The 21,371-nt window shown below is 39.5% G+C and overlaps 1 protein-coding gene across 1 annotated transcript in view; it reads right to left on the reverse strand.

Annotated features, from left to right (window-relative positions):
- The window catches only part of PPARGC1A (PPARG coactivator 1 alpha), a 98,377-nt gene that overhangs the window by 17,915 nt on the left and 59,091 nt on the right, over nucleotides 1-21,371 (reverse strand). Inside the window, exons 4-10 of the mRNA XM_082838817.1 lie at nucleotides 20,549-20,671; nucleotides 19,482-19,686; nucleotides 15,345-15,390; nucleotides 15,162-15,235; nucleotides 2,241-3,156; nucleotides 1,577-1,681; nucleotides 1,304-1,424 (exon numbers count right to left, since the gene is read on the reverse strand). Of these exons, the coding sequence (XP_082694943.1) occupies nucleotides 1,304-1,424; nucleotides 1,577-1,681; nucleotides 2,241-3,156; nucleotides 15,162-15,235; nucleotides 15,345-15,390; nucleotides 19,482-19,686; nucleotides 20,549-20,671 (1,590 nt within the window). The remainder of the gene's footprint in view (nucleotides 1-1,303; nucleotides 1,425-1,576; nucleotides 1,682-2,240; nucleotides 3,157-15,161; nucleotides 15,236-15,344; nucleotides 15,391-19,481; nucleotides 19,687-20,548; nucleotides 20,672-21,371) is intronic.

Raw genomic sequence — 21,371 nt, forward strand, 5'->3', positions numbered from 1 at the left:
GCAGATGTTAATATCACAGCTCATTTGAAAGTTGAGAAAAATGAGGGAAAGTGTTATAATTTTCGCAAGGCCTTTAATTTGGTCTTAGGTAGATTCAAAGTTAAATGGCGGCAAAGCCCTAGATCTTTAGCCTACGTATTCAATTACTTCTCCCTTCTTTTTCCTTGAGTGCCTGAGTTAACAAACCTCTCAGTTAACCTTTTTCCTCCAGTTGATAACTGTTGGCCAACGCTCGATTTGGACTCTATTAGTCAGCTCTTCTAGGTAGGTTTTTCAAGATTTTGTTGATGGTTGTGGGTTGTTTTAAAGGTACCATATCCATCTAACATTTACAGCTAAAAACCATTTCCCTAAGCCCTGGTTAGCTTGTATGCAAGATGTGTCAAAGGTTGATCTTCATTGAAATGACGTTTAGCAGCTAACAGACAGCAGCTGCAATGAATGAAAACAGTGCCATTTCCAATGGATATGCCATGGCTCCCTAAAGCACCATGTTGGGAAAGCCCTCAAGGCTCTATTGGGGCTCAGTGGGAAAGATTTCCTTAATCAATTAGGAATATCTGCCTTGAACAAGTACTGGATGCTGACAATTGCAGGACCTCCTTTTTGCCTTCTAAGGTCTGACCAACAGAGAACTAGATGCACATAACCTAGATCCTAACCCCAAAGGGTCAGTACTGTGTATATGTCAAGCGAATGTAATACCCTGCAGTACGTGGTGCTGAAATCCATAATAGGTTATTGAAAAGCAGTTCATAAGAAATATGGATGTGTTAGTTGTTGACCTGGCACAAGGAAGAAATGATGACTTTCTTAGCAAATCTTTCTCTACCACTGCCTTTGAATCTAACTCAATCCAACCCTCACGTCTGCCAAAAAGACGAAAACTGAAACCAAATAGTGATATCTCTTCATTTTCCACTCAGAGAAAAAAAAGCAGCAGAGAACAATACAAAGAACTCATCCTCTGGCTTGATGGGACCAGTATCTGACTGGACAAATCTCTCCTTCCTCCATTTTTAGAAACAAAGGTCGAAAACAGTAATGAGCTTCAAGATGAATGAGAAACAGGTAGTATGGAGGAGAAATACACTGACCTAACATTTTGCTTTCCAATAGTCTGTGTTAAGAGGGACTGAGGACTCACTGATGCTTTAAAGCCAAAAGGCTGGGTATTGCATATTCTAACAAGAGTCTTTCCCTTATTTTCTAATCTATGCCCACCCAAAACGAAAAGAAAAGACAGGAGAAAAAAAGAAAAGAAACCCTCCTGTAAAATGAAAGTAAGCTCCAAGCTGCTTACAATTGCCTTCTGCCTTTGCCTCTCTCTCTGTTTGGCCCTTTCAGACTCCCGTTTCTCATACTCTCTGCGGTATTCTTCCCTCTTCAGCCTCTCGTGCTGATACTCTTCGTAGCTGTCATACCTGAGAAACATAACTTCATCATTAAGGCAACCACCTCCAATCGCATGAGCAAAATTAATCGGAAATTGGGGAGGGGGCAGGGTTTTAGAAAACATCTTGTCATCTACGGGAGGAGATGAGAGGCGCGGAGGGAAAAGGACGTGTATCATTACCTGGGCCGCCGGCCGTAGGGCGATCTTGAACGTGATCTCGCGCACAGGGGAGAATTTCGGTGCGCGCGGTGTCTGCAGTGGCCTGACTCATAGTAGTAGCAAGATCTGGGAGAGAGGAGGAAAAACAGAAGGGCATTTGCAACTGCCAGTGAACCCCAGTTTATCGGCATGACTGAACAGCCCCTGGAATTCCGCATTACATAAACCGGCTTTCAGTTCCCAGCTACTTGTGAGATTTCCCAGTGACAGTTTGTGATCATCTAGTCAGCTTAGAGGTCTGGAGTGACGTGTTCTCTTGCAGCGTCTCTTATTGATGTGAATGCCGAACGCCGGCCTGGTACACTGTCAGCTTTATCTTGCATGGATCTCACCTATCCTGGCACAAGGCAGCTCTCCAGGTAATGGAAAAAGGTAGATGAGCAAGTTTCTTACAAATTGCTCTCTCAGATCTGACTGGCTCAAGGCACTGTGTTCAAGAATGACAGATTTAAGAGAAGATGGGGAGGAATGTATGGGTAACGACAATCTCCTTAGTTCCTGTGGCACTGGGAATGGATGGTGAGGGGCTGGGCTGCCTGTGGGTTTTGAATGCATTTTTTGCCTTTGTTTTTTTTTCACTTCCTGGGGACGCCTTAGGCTTTGGGTGGGTTTTGACAAGGTTTACCTTGAAGAGGATCTACTGCCTGGGGACCTTGATCTTGACCTGGAATATGGTGATCGAGAACACGACCTATGTCGAGAAAAGGACCGTGAACGAGAGCGCATCCTTTGGGGTCTTTGAGAAAATAAGGATTTGGGCGGTGACACGGAATCTCTACATGGAGAGTTAAAAGAAGAACAAGAAGGCGACACATGGAACAATGAATAGGACTGCGTGCCATCCCAAGGGGACTTCAGTTTATCACTTTCATCCTCGCTGTCATCAAACAGGCCATCCATGGCTAGTCCTGAATTTATAAACATAGGTAGTTTGGAGAATTGTTCATTACTGAAATCACTGTCCCTCAGTTCACTGGTCTTGTCTGCTTCGTCGTCGAAAACAGCTTGACTGGGATGACCGAAGTGCTTGTTCAGCTCAGCTCGGATTTCCTGGTCTTGGAGCTGTTTTCTGGTGCTGCCGGGAGAGACCTGCCTGCTCACCCCCGAGGCCTCTCTCAGGTAGCACTGGTCTGAATCTGTGGAAGAGCGCATCTGCCCCTGCCAGTTGGAGGAGGCATCTTTATATTCTAGTTGTCTGGAGTCGTGGAGCTCCTGTGATATATTAATGAGTATTTCCGTTTTGGAATTAATTGACTGACAATAGTCATGGTCACCAAACAGCCGCAGACTGGGCCGCTTGGCCTTCCTTTCCTCGTGTCCACTGGTGAGCACGGAGGTCTTGCTGAGCTGTGCGTACAACTCAGACTGCTCGGGCCCTTTCCTGGTGGAGTTATTGTCTTGGATACCGGAAGACTCACTGTACCGGGCCTTCTTTGATGGCGGAGGTACCACAGTCTTGCAAGAGGGCTTCAGCTTTGGAGAAGCCCTAAAAGGGTTATCTTGGTTGCCTTTATGAGGAGGAGTTGTGGGTGGAGTTAGGCCTAAGATAATAAAAGAAAAAAAAAAAGGGGAGGGGAGAGAGAGAAAGAAAAGAGACAGAGATATGTTGTTAAATGCCAGGATATGTTTTCCTAACTTTTCCAAGATTTCAGACAATGGTTAAAACTCAGTGAAAAGGAAGGAAACTAAACTCATGATAAGACCGGAAAAAGTGACTCTGTCTCCCGAAGCCTCTGTCACCAAGAAAAGATGGATCTACGATATGAGGCTGTGGTGAAAGCCATGATATTTTGTATTTCAGACGCCAATGCTAACCGATCCTGCTTCCCAGGAAACATGACCACGTCACCACCAGGCATTACAAAAGCTCAGATTTACAGGGGCTTCTCACAGTCTTAGTTGTGGAAAATTAACACGGTAGGGACACAGGGAAATCATAGAAGACCTTTGGTGGCATCTGTCTGCAAAGAATGCTGGGGAGGATGCATGCAGGTCAGGAATTTTTGTAAAATCAAGGATATCTACCCACGGAGCCAAAGAATTAGGCAACTTTAAAAAAAAAGAAAAGAAAAGAAAAGAAAAGATGGGATGACAGCAACTGGAGGGAGGATGGGAATGACATTGGCAACATCAAAGTAAGTTCAGTAAAATGCAGCCGGCTAACGCAGGGTACCAGACAACTCTACAACATGACGGCAATGATTCTTTGTCTCCACGGTTCATTAACTTTGTAAACCATGGCTAATGTAGGTATAGTACATTCTTGTAAGCATAACTAATACATTCTGTCAAAAATATGGTTCTGCAACAGAAACTTAAGTGAACAGTAACACTAAATATTGCGGTACCAGCACACCATTTTATCTGGAGCACCACATCAGGGCGGGTTAGGAGGCTGAAGGATTGAAACGAATCCAAGCTTCGGCAACTAACTAATTGAAAAAATGAAAAAAAAAAGAAAGGAAGAAGAGGGGGAATCTGTCAGTTGTTGCCTTTTGTGCTTTTCTACAGAGGGCAGAAAATTCCATCACAAGTCATTGTGGGAGAGCGTGTGAAGGCTAGTTATCTCTGTTCAGTTTCACCCCTAAGTCCTCCTCAGCCCTTTATGCCAAGGAAGAAGAATTGTGGAAAAGCTCCAGAGTCGACGGAACTTTGAAGAAGGGCAGGCTGGAGTTCAAATGACTTTATGCTTACAAGGGAACATTTTAGTTTACAATACACTTTTTATTTAGGAGGACGGGAGGATGCTATTCAGCAAAAAAGAACTTAAGTCCACAAGAAGCCTGGGGTTGGACTTAAGGCGACTCCAGGCTTCAAGGAAAATTCTACCTTGACACACACACATACATACACACACATAACCAAGTAGGGCACAGAACGCTACATGAAGTTTTGGTATGAACAGGAAGACACTGCCTCTCTCCCCTACTTGACAATAAAGAGATAGAAGAAATTAATATTTTCCTTAAAATGAAATATTTTGCACCAGTATTTGGCAACTTTTATTACACATAGCTAATTCTCCCTAAAGGAGGGAAGGAAACGTACAAAAATGCAAAAAGGTTTGACTTTGGACATCTATCCCAGAAAAGTTCAGAAAGACAGGGAAATGCAAACACAAAGAGAAGGAGACACTGCTCTCCCTTCTTGACACATCTGAGTCTCAGAAAAGCTTCCGTTTAACAGCAGCCTACTGTACGCCTGCCCTCCATTCTTTGCTTGAAGATAATAGGGAGGTGACATTACTGAAGGAATCATCTATGTCACTGAAGTTCACTCTCCTTGTGTTCTCTCTTTCATAGACAAGTATATCTTTTACTCACTCTAAGGAATTCCTATATGGCCAATTTTCTCTCCTCCTTCCCTCCTTCCCCTCCCTCCCCTCCTTCCCCTCCTCCGTCTCTTCCTATTCCTCCCATTTCCCCCTCCATCTCCTTCTCCCCTTCCTTTTCGTGCTTTCTTTCTTACCCTGTCTATCTTTCTGTTTGTCCATCTCTCTCTCTGCTTGTTTCCTCTACCCTTTGCACTGCCCCATTCATACACACTGATTTCAACCACATGCTACCTTCAATTACTGCTACAACAAATGTAAAGATACCAATTCCCAGCAAAGAAATGACAAGATCTCAAATATTTCTCACAGGAAGCTAAGATGCTCAAAGAAATAATGATGAGTAATCTCTCTTTGCTGAGTAAATAACAGTCAAATATTCCAAATGAGATAGCCCTTGAATTGGGGGAAATGACATTCAACATCCTCAAATACAACTTCATAGATCTTTTCATGATACTCTGAATGGGGGTAATTTTTACTTTTCCAATAATTTACTGCCAGGATCACTCACTTACCAGATATTGCTATATTTTCACGCTTATCTTTTTGAATATGAATTATATCTTGTCTCTCCAGACAGATGAGAAGCTCTCAGTGGAATATTGCTCGGGCTTATTTTTGCAAAATGTTTCACTCATTTTTATTTTTCTAGATCCTCCTTTACTAGTAGGTGTCCCATTTCAGTGGCCCACGGATCACTTGGGAAGCTGGTCAAATATTTTTAATGACACGGTTCACAGACCACTTATGGAGAGCCACTATCCTGCCGCGTCTATGTGGCACCTTGCCTTGATCTCAGGTAGATATATTTTGACTGACATTCTAGACTTATAAAAAGAAACCCTAAACTTCAGAAACACCAAATTAGGCCACTATTAAAGAGAGACTAGTTCTAAAAATAGCTCAGCTATCTAGGGATTTTAAATATAGAAATTCTTTTTCGTCTTGAACATTTGAAACCCTTGTCCTAGTACCTAAGCTCATTATCGCTTAAATAACCGATTCTCAAGTTGCTCTTGGGAGCGCTAACACATGATTAGAGTTTCTTGGCGTTGAAAACAAAGCCTTTTACTTCCTTTTCATTTTAGATGGCCTGTGGCAATTAAACAGACTTTCACTCAGCACCTACTGTGTGCTGAAGATTCCGCCAAATGCTGGCATTTCAGGGATTCAGCCCCCAGGACTTCATAAAGAGATCATTCTTTAAAATCTGCAGTGAGTACAGATTTTCTTGTGTATCTGCTTAAAACTTACAGAAACACCCTGAGATAAGCAGATATACGCTGTGAGTGAAAATATCAGGGCTAGAAATTTCGGAGGGCCCTGCTCATTAAATAATACTCTCTTAGTAGATGGAAGTTATTTTAGGATTAGTGAGTCGGTGGGCAGGGAAAAATAATTCAGATCATTCCCTAACCTTTTGACTATTTACTGAAACTTCTTTAATCCGAGGAGAATACCCCAGAGCAAGACTGAGACATCTTAAGGAGCACGAGACTGCGTGTCACCAGTGCCTCATTGAAAATCTATTTCCAGATAGGGTTGAGATCCAGAGTAAAACAAAACAAAGCAAAACAAAAGTATAAGAAGCGGGGCTTCCCTGGTGGCGCAGTGGTTGAGAGTCCGCCTGCCGATGCATGGGACGGGGGTTCGTGCCCCGGTCCGGGAAGATCCCACATGCCGCGGAGCGGCTGGGCCCGTGAGCCATGGCCGCTGAGCCTGCGCGTCCGGAGCCTGCGCTCCGCGACGGGAGAGGCCAAAACATTGAGAGGCCCGCGTACCGCAAAAAAATAAAATAATAAATAAATAAAAGTGTAAGAAGCTTTTTTTTTTTTTCCTTTTCTTTTAACGTGATGTCCAGCCTTTAGGAGTTGTGCCCGGAACAGGGAACCCTTTGCTGCACCTGAACTAATTAGATTTCTCTAACCCCATCTCCTCCACCCAGAATGTTTTCCCCTGTGGTAGAAGGGCAGTCAATAATCAATTCCTCAACCCCACTACCTTTGTCATCTTCCCCCTAATTGCCGGACTCTCAATTTCAGCCCACAAGCCTAAATCAACTGGGCTAATGCCTCCCATAACCTCCGGATTATTTCCTGTGTGTTGATTTTCTGGGGAATGTGTACATTTTGGTGTTGACAGTACAAGGTATATTCCATGCTCTCTCTTGAACTTAGCAGGTTTTGACAGATTTATGTGAGGACAGATGGCCATTACAGGCTGAAGGCTGACAAGAGGCAGTTCAGAACATTGTTAACACACTTGCACAAACTCTCAGCAGTGCAGCACTGTGCAGAATGTAATTCAGACTATAGCTTTTTTATTGCTGCCTATTTTCTTTTGTCAGAAGAGCCTGCTGTGCAGAGCAACAAATGGCTGCTATTACCCAGAATGTAATGGGTGTCAGACAAATCACGTAACACAAACAATCAAGAGTATGTAGGTCATATTTCAACGGAGCACAACCTTAGCAATATTTATGATTACTGCATTGAAATGTGCTCTATAATAAACAAGTACCTCTACATCACTCACACTTCTGCACTTCTGCACAGCAAATCTGGGGGAAGTGGTACACACTCTCCCACACTCTCCAGTTATCTTTTTAAACAGCCCTTTAAAAAAAAAAAGTCAGAGACAAGTTTGGTTTGGTTTTGTGTTTCATTATGTGCTATAAAACGATCTCCTTTGAGGAGTTCTCTTTTGGGTTGGTGTGTTTAATTGAATGACTGATAAATGGCAAGTCTTCTGCTCTGTATTCTGTGCTCCACTATCCAGCCAGTGACTTCAGCAAGATCTTTCTTAATAGTTTACACAGTTTTACAGTTTACATTTCACACAACCTCCTGCTAAATCTGTGACTCGCTTTGGAGTTTGACAGTGGGATTTTTCTTATGTCACATGCCAGTTCTAAGATTTCTCAAGGAAACACACCGAGAAGATGATTTTCTAATTTGCTTAAAAACTCACCAAAGAAGGAGGACTGGGCAAAGAGAGGAGAGTAACTTGAGTTCTACTCACATATTTTTGGCCTCAAGAACTTGGAGTGGGTGTCAAGGGAGCATAGGAAGGACTGATACTCAATCAGTATGAACTGTTACTGCTATCATTGTTAAAATATTTTGTTGATAAAAGCTCCTCCAGTGCTCTCTCTTCACCCCTAACTTCCCCAGGACTCACTGGATCTCCACAAAAGGCAGCAACCAAAGTGTTAACCCCTGACACAGAAGGGCCTCCCACACCTTGCTCTGGTACCCAGGCTGGCATGTCCCCTCTGACTGATGGAGCCCCCGCCTTTCCTGCTTTTTAAGGATTTCCTGTATCAGCTCTGAGAACTGGGGAACAAACTCACCGCACAGAAAAGCTTCAGAACATTCCTATGACGTGTGTCTAGTGCCCCAACTCTTGCACATGGAAGATGAAGCTGTTATTCACTGGCCCTCGGGCACTTTCCCACAGAGCTGGGGCAGGAGAGGGGGTCCGGGTCAGGGAGGGAGGAGTCTGGCTTTCCAGGTGTCTCCCACCAAACCCCTGAAGTTGATATGGGAGAGAAAATTGCTTTGCTATCCTTGGCTTGCAAGACATTGGATAGTACCATTTCCAGAAAAGAAAACTGAGGTGTTTTTCAGACGCTGAGTCAAGAAGAATGAGATTAAAAATAGAAAATGAGGGATATGAAATATGGAAGAAATATGGAAGAAATTCCTGTCAGGACGAGTTGCAAAACACTGGAGTGGGCTGTAAAGAGAATTTGCTGGGTCTCCCTTTCTTGGCTTCTTCAGCCACAGGAATGGATTATATGACCTGTCAAAATCACTTTCTAGTTCTCTGTCGCTGTGGCTTTCTGTTAAAACTACCAACTACTATTCCTATTTTGCTCTGGTCTATTTCCCCACGGGTAAGTCACATACAAAAGATGTATATACCAAAAGGGTACAGCAAATTTATGCTGTTTGTCCATATACCATCCAGCGAAATCAGCTTTGAAATGGGAAGTCCAAAAATGACAATACAAGACTCCACATAAAAGAATAAGAAATTACTCAGTGATGGGTTAACGAGCTGGGTTTTTTAAGTGCAAGTCTGCTGAAGCGCAATTTCAATAACTGCTGATTTAAACCAAATCCACCATCATGAAAACCATGGGGAAAATATACATATCGATGGAGGAAAGCATTGCTAAGACCTCGTGAGTTAGGGTGATGAGAGTGCTGATGATTTTGTCCTTATTTTCCTAATTAGTTATATTTATTCGTATTACTTTTACAGTAATAAAAATAAAACATTTATATATACGTGTGTGTATATATATATACACACACATATACATATATATGTATGTACATGTAAATAAATATATATAAATAAAAGTTTGGGGGTTCCTAATCAAATTCCTTCATGTCCTGTGGTTAAAACCATCACCTTGTTGAGCTGACATTGCTTTGCCATTCCCACTTCAGAAGCAAAAAGGCTAGCACTCTGAACATCTCCATATGCAATGGATTTAAATGCCTTCTGCCAAAAGAGCATTCTCTTTTCTCTCATCTTGCTTTACTAACAGCTATTTTGAAATCAAATTAGTTTTTACACCTGTAAAAGAGAAGCATTTTTTTTTTCTTATCAGCCAAAATGAGCTACTTTAGGACAATCACGAAGTCAGACCAGCTGGTGATACTTAATAAAGCAAACTTCCTATCTCATCCCTCCTGTTTCCCAAAGACTCTGCAGATGGGGCAGAGGGATTATTCTTGAGGTCTTAGAATTCTGTTGACTCTTTACGTTTTCACTTAAATGTTTGGAAATTTTCACTAAAATTTGTAAAATTAAATAAGAAGACACCAGAAAGTCCTGGGCAACAGCTTGATCCATGTCCTCTGTTGCAACCAAAGGCATTAAGCATGTATACGAAGGATCAACAAATCAACAACCTGAATGCTGTTCGCACCCTGTCCACCCTTCTGCTGCACTGACGGCAGACATTACTAACTGATCATGACATTCCCACTGAGTACAGACTTGGCCTTAGCATCCTTCTCAACACAATGCTTCTGGCAGCCAATACCAATCAATGACACTCGGCAAGTGAAATAAAACCTATTTAACATAACAGATGTCCACTACTATCTTTAAAATTCAGGCGTCAGGAAAGAGACATAATCTCTAGTTAGACAGACTTGCTTTGAACCCAGGGTCCACCACAGACCTAGAATCTACATATAGCTTTTTCCTTCACAATTAAATGGACAGACAGTCAAAAAATAATACATGTGGGGCTTCCCTGGTGGCGCAGTGGTTGAGAGTTCGCCTGCCGATGCAGGGGAGCGGGTTCGTGCCCCGGTCCGGGAAGATCCCACATGCCGCAGAACGGCTGCGCACGGGAGCCATGGCCGCTGAGCCTGCGCGTCCGGAGCCTGAGGCCCGCGTACCGCAAAAAAAAAAAAATAAATAATAAAAATAAAATTAAATAAAAATAATACATGTGAAGTGCCTATTAGTGAATGTCTAGCCTCTAGGATTTGTAGTAACAGCAGAAGTACCTGTTGTTGAGAGAATGAATGCCCAAGGGGAGATTTTTCTACCTCGATTTGGTAAATCCCAGCCCCACACCAAAAGCAGTATCTGTTCAATTTCATGGGGAATTATACCACAAAAGAGAATACATAACTTCATATATGAGAGTGCTAAAGAAGAGCTAGTACAAAGGCCAATAAAAGGAACCAGGTAAAAGGTAGTCAAAAGTTGAAAAGGTGAGCAGGAAGGTACAATGACCTCCAGAAATGAAGTTAATGTAGAATTAGTAATTAAATAGCTAATAGTTATTGAACACATATGCTGTCACTGGACTAAGCTTTTTTCATGTTTGATATCATTTAATCCTCACAGTGACTCAATGAGATGCAGGTGCTGTGATCAGCTTCATTTGATACATAAGCTTCCTGAGTCTTACAGAATTTAATTAAACTGACCAAAGGCCTTACAGCTAGATGGGGGTAGACCCAGAATTTAAACTTGGGTTTGTCCAATATCAGAGCCAAGGTTTTGCACAGCTTCACTAAACTGTGCTGTCTGTTTTTTAAAAAATCATAATAGACTACTTTCATTTGGAGATTTGCAGCTTTTAAAGTATCTTAGTTCAGGTAGTATCACACGAAATTGCCAATTTTTTTGGTATGTCAAAAATGTTGAATACTGGCAATTTTATGTTTCAATTTACAATACAGTATCTTCTGCTCCATCAATATCTTCTCTCCTTTCCACCCACACACTTAAAAATCAGATGCAAATATTTTTCTCCCTTAAGGCACCCCAAGTCAGTGGAGCGCTCAATTTCCTCCAAACTCCTTTCCACAGATCAACTCTGTCACTCACTGCCTAATGGTATTGCCTTAATGCTTCCTTCAGTCCTGAACTGTCTCTACAATTCTTTTCAATCTTTTGCACAATCATGGTATTTAACTTGAAGCCATGTTACAGGGTTCCCTATGAAAGCTTATTTTCTCCCTTTGGTGATTCTCCTGAGGTACAATCAGTGTTTGTCATATCCTCCAAACGCTACTACACAACAAATTTTACTGAAGACGTTTAGTGGGGATGGAGGTCATGAACATTACACATTGTCTAGCACTTCAAACACACAATAGCTTTATCAAAAAAAAATAACCCTCTTCTCCCCCAATCTCCTCCTCCCTATACCATCCTCCGAGCAGGTTTCAAACTTCTCCTTCTAGCCACCTTCTACAGCCTCCAAGTTCTTCTTCATCCCTTGATTTTCCTGTAGCTCGAATTCCCTTCTTGCATGTAATGCAATTTGGCCATACATCAGCTTGTGTAATGTGTATCTGCACTCATTACCACCATGCTCAACAAATGAAAAACAACCTCTGGGCCCACCTTCTTTTGAAAGTAGCAAAACATTATAAACAGTAAATAATATTTTCCCTTCATGCTACTTGGACAATTTCCCAACTGACTATAAGCCCACATCTTAAAAACAAGAATATTTATTTAGCATCTACTATGAGCCAAGTACAATAGTCCATGGTTTGTATGGATTAGTCTCTATGTCTTTTTTTTTTTTTTTTTTTTTTTGCAGTACGCGGGCCTCCCACTGTTGTGGCCTCTCCCGTTGCGGAGCACAGGCTCCGGACGCACAGGCTCAGCGGCCATGGCTCACGGGCGCAGCCGCTCCGTGGCACGCGGGATCCTCCCGGACCGGGGCACGAACCCATGTCCCCTGCATCGGCAGGCGGACCCCCAACCACTGCGCCACCAGGGAAGCCCAGTCTCTATGTGTTATGCTTGATAAATATTCCCCAAGATCTACAGTGTTGCAAGCATAGAGCAGGTATTATATATGTTATATATGTTGGTAAATTGATTTCCATTGTACTCAATAATCTTTCAAAGCACTAATAAAAAGGGATTTAAACTAGTAAGATGAATTCTGGTTCACCAACAGAAATAAATCCACTGTATATATTTTTAGGATGCTAAGTATTTTTTAAAAAAAGTATCTTCTATAAATTCTCAACAGTGTAGCCTACTAACCTTTCAAATGTATAACTAAATTATTTAAAATTAGGTCAGTAAGAGAAATAATAAAACTTCTGCCAAGAAGAAAATAAAAATAAGTGCTTTTTTGTAACACCATAATCTTATGAGTACAAGGAATGCAATTTAAATGATGTTATACACATAAATGAGCAAAATATTTTAAAAACGAAGATACCCAATGCTAGCAAGGATGTAATAAAGCAAATATATCCACATAGTGATAATAGGACTATAAATGGAAACACCTCTTTTGGAAAGCAATGGGGCAATATGTATCAGAAGCCCCCAAGATATTTATATCCTTATATTCGTATTAATAACTACTAGTAATTCATTTTGAGAAAAATAAGATTTAAAAAATTTATGAACAAAGATTTCCACTGCAGTGCTATTTCAAAATGGTAACACTTTAAAACAACCTAAATGTGTAACAAAGAAGTATAATTAAATTTTGATACAGTTTGATGCACCTACTCAAACTAATGTTATACAGCACACTAAGGAAAGCCTGATAATAAAGGGTCTGTGATGATATAAAACTTCCTTATTAAAATGTTAACTGAAAAATCAGAATGCAAAATTATGTATATACAAAATGATCACAGATGTAAAAATATCCATAGAAAACAATTTAGAACTATACACAATTTTCCCACTAGTTTGTATTTTGGACATTTTTTATAGTAAGCTTATATTATTTATAATCAGAGAAAAATTAAAAAAATGTTTCTTTAATGGAAAGCTTGGTATCAGCATATACAGTGGAAGCTTTCTCAAACCTCTCTAAACCAAAGCAACTTACACCTACAGCCATCCTAAACACCCCTAGTTAATAGATTCCTTTCAGCTGGTTGTTACTATAGCCAAGGTAATGTATGTTCCCAAATCCACTAATGTCCATTGTACTGGTGACTGAAATTATGTCAGATAATAAAATATTATATAACTGAATGAAATATTAGTAAGAAAAGTTTTTTCTATTAAAAGACCCGATAAAGGTATATTACTAAAAGAAGGGCTGTCAACTTAGTTGTAGGTGGATGGTATGGGAAAACATAAGGAATTACGATTATGATTTATGTTAAAAAAAATCACAAAAACCTAGAATGATTCTGCAGTCAGACTACCACACAAATACCCTTAATTATTTTCCTTCAAAAAGCAAGAAACGAAACGCGAATACCGTCTTTGATGCATTATCAGTGAAGTTTGTGCCAGAAAGATGAACGGATCCCTAGTTAGTACATTTAAGTTCAGTGCAAAGGCCTCTCTGTCTTATACCAAAAATTTTATATTTGAATGTGTAATTTGTATGCTTTAAGCAAAAGTAAAATGATTAAACTGTGTATACTTCAATCCACTTTTTAGATAAAACCACCAAATACTCACTCATTGGTCGGACAAGAAGGCCTCTACTGCACATAATACACGCACACAAAAGTTACTTATGATCACATGTGTAATTGTAATTTATTTAAGAAATGATGTTATATATATTCTTTATATGTGAATACATGTGTGTACATGTATTATTATATAACGATATATTTATACTTGTATACGCACATATAAAATATATATGAATACCATGAACTTAACTGCTCTACTGCTTGACCAAATCATGCAATCATGCAATAGACCTCTCAAAAGGAAGTAATTTAGCAAACTCAAAGGGTGAAATTAAACTTAGTAACAGTGTCCACGGTGTGTGTAGGCACCGTAGTTCTGGTTGAAAGCATTTGTTTAACTTACTGTTCCTTTACCCTTATCAGCAACGGCCAAAGCCTAGGAACTTCTTGTACAGACATCCTCAGATTCACTTTCTGGTGGGGTTCAAGTGCCTAAACCTAGGCACTTACTGCAAAGGCACCATTTGCAGCCAACTCAGAAGTCTGCCTAGGAACTCTGGATTTCTAAGTTTCTCAGGGGTTAGTTCAAGTTTTTAAAGCTTCTTCCTCTTCAGAATGTGAAGTAAGACTGGCCAAATAAATTAAGAAGTCCAAACGGTGAAGGAAATTGCTCTTGTTTAAAATATATAAGAACATTTTGTTTTGGTGAATGGACATATTTTCATTTTTTTCCTTTACTGGAAAGATATAAAGATGGTAACATATATAGGAGAGCATTACACTGTTGAGTACAATGGTGATTAAGAAAATATTTCAGGTGAAGTATTGATAATTAGTAAACCTGAGTTCAAACCTTTGCTCTTTGTTTTCTAGCTCTGCAATCTTGGGCAAGTTACTTAACATCTCTGAACCTTATTTTCTCATCTTAAAAATGAAAAATACTACCACCATCTTCATGAGGTCATTATGAAATTAGCTAAAACCACTTATACGCTTGGCATATCTATTGAGTGGAAGACCAATAAATGTTAATTTCTCCTCCTACTCAAGTTTTAGTGTCTTAATCGGAAATAGGTTTATTTGTGGATCCAAATCAATGATATATATCAGAGGGTCTGGCCCAGGTGTGACACACAATAAATGTCTCCTCCTAAAAAAATAAACAACTGAAAATATTTATAGATAACTTCTTATCCAATGTTGTTTGTACTCTGTGAATTTCATTAATCACATAGAGAATATACTCTAATATATATTTCACATACAGACTCACCCACACAAAAAGATTCAAGTGAAATGTAAGGCTTACCTGCTGTTCCAGAGAGTTCCACACTTAAGGTTCGTTCAATAGTCTTGTTCTCAAATGGGGAACCCTTGGGGTCACTGGAAGATATGGCACATTTATAAAAACAAACTGAAATGGAGTTGCTGTAGCCAAATGTATTAGAACCCCCTTCCCTTTCTGAAAATGGTTACATTTCATAATACTTACTTTGGTGACTCTGGGGTCAGAGGAAGAGATAAAGTTGTTGGTTTGGCTAAAGGAAAAAAAAGGAAACTAATTATGAAATATTGAGAGTTTTCAGATTTGTTTTCTTTCTACAAGTCAAGTTGGGAACTGGAAACTGGAAAGCTAAAGTAAGGAAGTCCCTGAATATTGGACCAAACTCAGACAACAGTCCATTATGCTAAAACAAATTCCAAACAACATTTGCATCAGTAAACTATCATTTGAAAACACATACGAAAACAGAATTTTCCCCAAAATGTAGCATCCCTGTTAAGGATACAAAATTTGCATCAGACCATCAGAGAGAAATAATGTTTTCTATTTTAATTTGGAATATAGTACACGGTTTGTTTAGGCAAGAAAACAGCAGAGTAACTACAAGACGACAGAACGTTATGAATATTCAGCTGATTTTTCTCCTAAAATGTATAATTTTATATCTAGCCCTGAGAATAGGTTATTTCTATGGGCCAAAGCTCACTCAAGAACTATTCTATTCACTGGAAATTAAGTGAGAGATTATGGCAAATTGTAGACACTGACCCAGATAGTTTAAAAGGCCTTCAGATCCCCAAATCTGATAGACAACTAAAGGAAAACTACTGTTTATCAGTTGAGAGACCTATAGACTTGCAAAGAGAGCTCATCTACTTCTTTTTCTGCTTCCTAACTCTTACCCTCCTACAGGAGGCATTTCCCAGTTATGAAGGGTGGAGTAAGAATCTTCTTCTCACTCCAAAATTTCAATTGCTTCTCCTTGGCAGTCTTGTCTTTTGAACAGAAGGAGGGGAAAACATGATGAGAAACGTACTTGGGATATACGTCCACATATTATGTATATATATGCTTATCTATAAAGATATTTTTATAGGTATGTAGATTTTGTCAATTTTTTCTCATTAAAATAACTACTTTCAAAAGGTCAAGAGGTAGTCATTTATGTAATGAAAATCATGGACTTGAAACCAAAAAGGTCTTTAGTATAAACTTTCTTATTTTATGGATGAAAAACCTGAGACCTAAGATGCTGCATGATATTTCCAGGGCCATAAAACTAGTTACTGGCAGAGTCGGGCCCTGAATGTGTTTTCTTTCCCCTATTATCAAAAGGAATTGCATTCAATAGATATTAAAGGAAATTAATCAACACCAGTAATTAAGGCCCTTTGAAATGTGAAAATACTATTTATGTCCAAATTAGGTTGAAATTAGGTACTTTACTTGGACAAATAGTATTTACATATACAAGTAGTATTTACATAGTATTTAATTTATAGATTCAGATTTCGTTTTTAAACAACTGAATGGCTTATCATCTATCCAATATGCATCCAGAAATATGAAGCTCATGCTGTCGTGTGCAAATTAGGTACATTGACTGATTGGCTTTTTCAGATATACCAATAAATGAACTGATTTGACATTAACTTTTTCATATGTCTGACATAATGAGCCTTTCAAAAAGAACACACTTATGAAGGAACTTTACCAACTTCTATGGTGCTCGACTAATAATTAAGATAACACACACAGGTTCTATACAAAATATCACCAGGTATGAATATGTGCTATGTCACACAATAATGTACATTGAAAATCAGTCACTGAAATGCCAGTTTTCAAGGTGTGGGGTAGCCTATCTGGAATGCTCAAAGGAACATCCCCCAAATTCTGATCGTCGGGTAAAAGTAAGGCCTATGGCAATGGAAGGAAAGGAACAGGCAGTGGTCATATTTCGTGGGACAAAATGCAAACAGGAAATGAGGGTCACAGGAAGGGTACAGCTTCAAAGCACATCCAGAATCTAATCCCAAAATAATTCCACGTTCACAAAAACTACCACTAGAGGAGCTTTGATTTGGTTTACTGGAAGTTTAATCCACACTGTTCCAATGACTGGTAGACCAGAGGTTCTAAGATCCCTGAGGACAGGAATGAATCTTTTTCATGAAGATCATGATATCTTTGATGAATGACTGATATCTTTGATGAATGAATCAATAAATGAATAAATGGGACCATACAATCGCCAAAGTCCAGACCATTATCCTAGGGAAGTGAAAAGAACTGGACCCTACAATGGTACAGAGAGCACACGTGAAGCTCCGTGCAAAAAAATGACAATATGTTCAATAAGGTAACCTCAGAAAATCCTCTTAGTTATTGTTTCTAATTGTTCATATATTTTCTACATTAAAATTTTGAATAATAATTTAAATAATCCCTGAAACTCAGCATTTATTTCCTGTTGGTTATTAACAGCCAGCCACGTTTGCATGTTTATTTTCTTTTAGACCTCTAGTAACTACAGGAATTTTTTTTTTTTTTTGGTGGTTGTTGTTTAACAAGCTTCCTTCTATTCTGGGATATACTTCTGATGCCTCACCACAGATATATACCTTAAAAAAAAACAACCCTACATACAGCAGGTTTTATCTAAAGTGTATGTCCTTCATAGGCCAATTTAGTTCTTCACTGCCATGGTTTGTAACAGATTACAATAATATTTAGTGGTACATGGATTGACAAAATTAATAAACCCTCAAAATCCAAAAGGACCAAGTAAAATTTAAAAAAAAAAAAAAGACAAAAAACCCCCCACTTTAAAACATGTGCTGCTGGACTATGTTTACTGACTACAGGGTTCCAGCAAGTTTGGGGCTTCAAATTCAGCTCCAGAAAATGAACATATGACCAAGACCATGTGGGGAGTAGCCCAGTGAATTCTTCATTTCAGGTCACCCACTAGAATCCCACAGCATGTCTGGTTCTGCACTGAGAAAACTGTTCCAGCGCATGCATGTGAGAGGCCAATCAGGGTGCAGCAAACTGAGAGACTGTGGCCCATTTTGATAAATATATTTCCTTGAACTGACAGAAAGGGATGGACAGTGATTTTTGAGATATCCACCAGGGAAAATCTAATTGAGAGCCAATTAAAAATATTAAAGGAATATGAAAATCCCGGGTTTATGGTGAGGTAGGGATGAGAGAGGGAAATTCAAAACACTGGAAAAGAAAAGATGTATTAAAAGCAGCAGCAACAGCATACCTGTATGAAATAATCATGGTTCAAAACAGGGATCAGGGGCTACCACTCTGCAGCTGGAAGGGGAATTGGGGAAACAAAAGGGAAAAAAAAAAGAGGTGGATGTTTATAACTGCTATTTTAGAATGTGTCTACTTCCACTACAAAGTCAGAGGTACAGATAATGTGGAAGTTAAATATTTTAAAGCAACAGCAACTTTCTATGGGCTCTCGTTGGGCCTCTACAATTAGAATATTTTGAAGGAAGACAAAGAAAGAAAGAAAGAAAGAAAGAAAGAAAGAAAGGAAGGAAGGAAGAAAGGACGAAAGAAAGAAAGAAACAAAGAAAGAAAGAAACAAAGAAAGGAAAGAAAGAAAGAAAATTTATCTTTGCTAAGACAGACTTTCCCCAAATCACCCTGATCTGCCTCAGAAGTATCAGCCTTCTAGTAACGTACGGGGACAATAAAAATCACCCCAGATGTTTAGTGTAATATTAGCTTATATTTTTTAACTAGAAAGCAAATTTTTAAAATATCCAGGAACTTCCAAATCCTTATTTACAAAATAAAATTTGTGAGTATACCACGTAGTCTAAAACAAGAAGAATGCACATGATAAATGAGAGACTGCATAAATACTAGTTACTATTTCATAAGGGGTAGACAGCAAGCAAATCAACAGTGCCTCATTTTTTTTTCCATTATTGGAAGGGAAAAAATAAAAGCTCTTTCATGAATTGGCTAGCCCAGCTTGCTCAGAACTTCAGTTATCTCAGCAATTCAGAGATTCCTACAAACCTCATCGGATGTTGCAACTCCCTCTACACCACCCCTGGCTCCCCACCCGGCTAACATTTCAGGTGCCTTCTGGTGACTGTGAATTAGACTGCATTTCAGCTAAATAGGGTATGTTCAGCCTGTGTCCAAGGAAGGATTTTTTTTCCCCCAGTTATCATAAAGTGCTGAGTTCCCTTTCAAGAGAGACACCGATGGAACAGAAGCCCGAAGGTTGGGTATCCTCAGCCCAGCGTAGGCTTGCCCTGCCCTCTGCGCCCTCACCAGCAGCTTGTGTTTGGGTCCACAGCCTACCTTGTAAATGTTGTGACTGAGATTGTGTGTGGACCTTCTTTTTGGAGGTGCATTTGTCTCTGCTGCTGTTCCGGGTCTCTGTGGGTTTGGTGTGAGGAGGGTCATCATTTGTGGTCAGATACTTGAGAAGCTCCGAGCAGGGACGCCTTTGTGGCTTTTGCTGTTGACAAATGCTCTTCGCTTTATTGCTCCATGAATTCTCGGTCTTAAAAACAAGGCATAAAGAAAGCTAAAATTGGTGAACTGAACCTTATCAGAATGGATATAGGTTTTCTGAAGAGATGAGATTTTCAATGAAGTGTTCAGTCTAAGTGTACTAGATCTATGAGCTGTGAATAATTGTTTGCAGAACAAGGAAAGAAAATTACATTTAAAATTCCTAAATGACATTTATGCAGCTTTTTATTTCATTTCTCCTACATTTCAGTGTTCCTACTCAGCAACATGTAACTAACAAGACCCTACAGAGCCTTTACTGTGAGTGAAAAAAAAAAAAAAAAAAAAGCCGGTTTAAACCTTAATTTGCCACTGATTGCCAGAGCCCAGTATTCACAATTCTCTTAAGTACCCCTTAACGCTCCGTTTTCACTCACAGTGAATGGCAAGACAAACATTGTTTAATACAGCCCGCTAACCGAATTATGCCATTCCAGCATTCCATGCAATTAATGGCAGAGATAGATCTTTTGTAGTGATTCCAGAGCAATCTTTCTCAGGTTAGACAGCTGGCAAAATGGCAATCCAGCATCTTAAAGTCACTCATAGATGATACTGGACTATCAGCAAATTTTATTTGCCCACGCTGCTGCGTGTATTAATAAAGTAGGCAAGAAGTAAGAACTGTCATTTCAATCGTCCAAAGACAAAGCGTTGATGAACTCTTCCTAGTTTAAAATAGCTAGAGTATTGCTTTTGGAAACCCATTTCGTAATCTGTTTCACCATTAGGAAGCTGCTGCAGGATTCCAGCTGAATTAACACATAGAAACCTATTGTTTATTTTATAGCTTTAAAGCCAAAGTCCCTTGTGACTTCCCCTCCTGTATTAAAAAAACTTTACATTTGTACCTTAACAACTGCAGGGTTTGTTCTGATCCTGTGATTATGGTTTGCATGGTTGTGGGTACTGAGGCCACTGCATTCATTATAACTTAGCTGAGTGTTGGCTGGTGCCAGTAAGAGCTTCTTAAGCTGGAAACATATCAAGGAAGAGAGGAAGCAAGAAACGTTAGGCATCTTTTCAGCATTAGAATAAGCTGTTGAAATTTTAAACTTAAAATTAATTAATTTTAATTACAAAAATGAATTCACTCTAATCATAGCACACCTTAGCACAATAGCACTAAGGAAACATTTTTAAAAAGTAAGAAAAAGTTTGGCATTACACTACAAACTGTGAAAGTGTTACCTTCTCCTACATTTGAGACTTAGTAGTATCTACCTTAATTTTCCTTTTAGATAAAGTAAGCCAGAAGAATCTTCCTAAAAGGATTTCCAAATACCTATGAGGTGAGAAAAGCTGCTTTACTAAATGAAGACTAGGGGATTTGGGGGTGGGGGTGGGGTGGGGTGTACATTTCCCCCTCAATAACCCAAATGAATCAAGGGGCAATAAAGAAAAGATTCTGTGATGTTTTGAATCATGTTTCACAGTCAAGTGTAAAACACTACTGATTCAAATAATATTTCGGATAAAAGAGTGGCTTTCACTAAAAAGAATTTTTAAGTAGGTAGAGTCCTGGCCCGTAGATCAAGAGATCTGGGTTCTGGCTTTGGCGAAGCATTTCCTCTCTTTTGACGTCTTTCTCTTCATTTGACTTGCTGGCCTTCCAGGACCTCCCTGATGGGATATGTAGTATGACTCTGAGTCAACAGCCCCTCCCAACTGAAA

This window comes from Leucopleurus acutus (genome assembly GCF_964270905.1).
Source record: "Leucopleurus acutus genome assembly, chromosome: 4".
Lineage (NCBI taxonomy): Eukaryota > Metazoa > Chordata > Mammalia > Artiodactyla > Delphinidae > Leucopleurus > Leucopleurus acutus.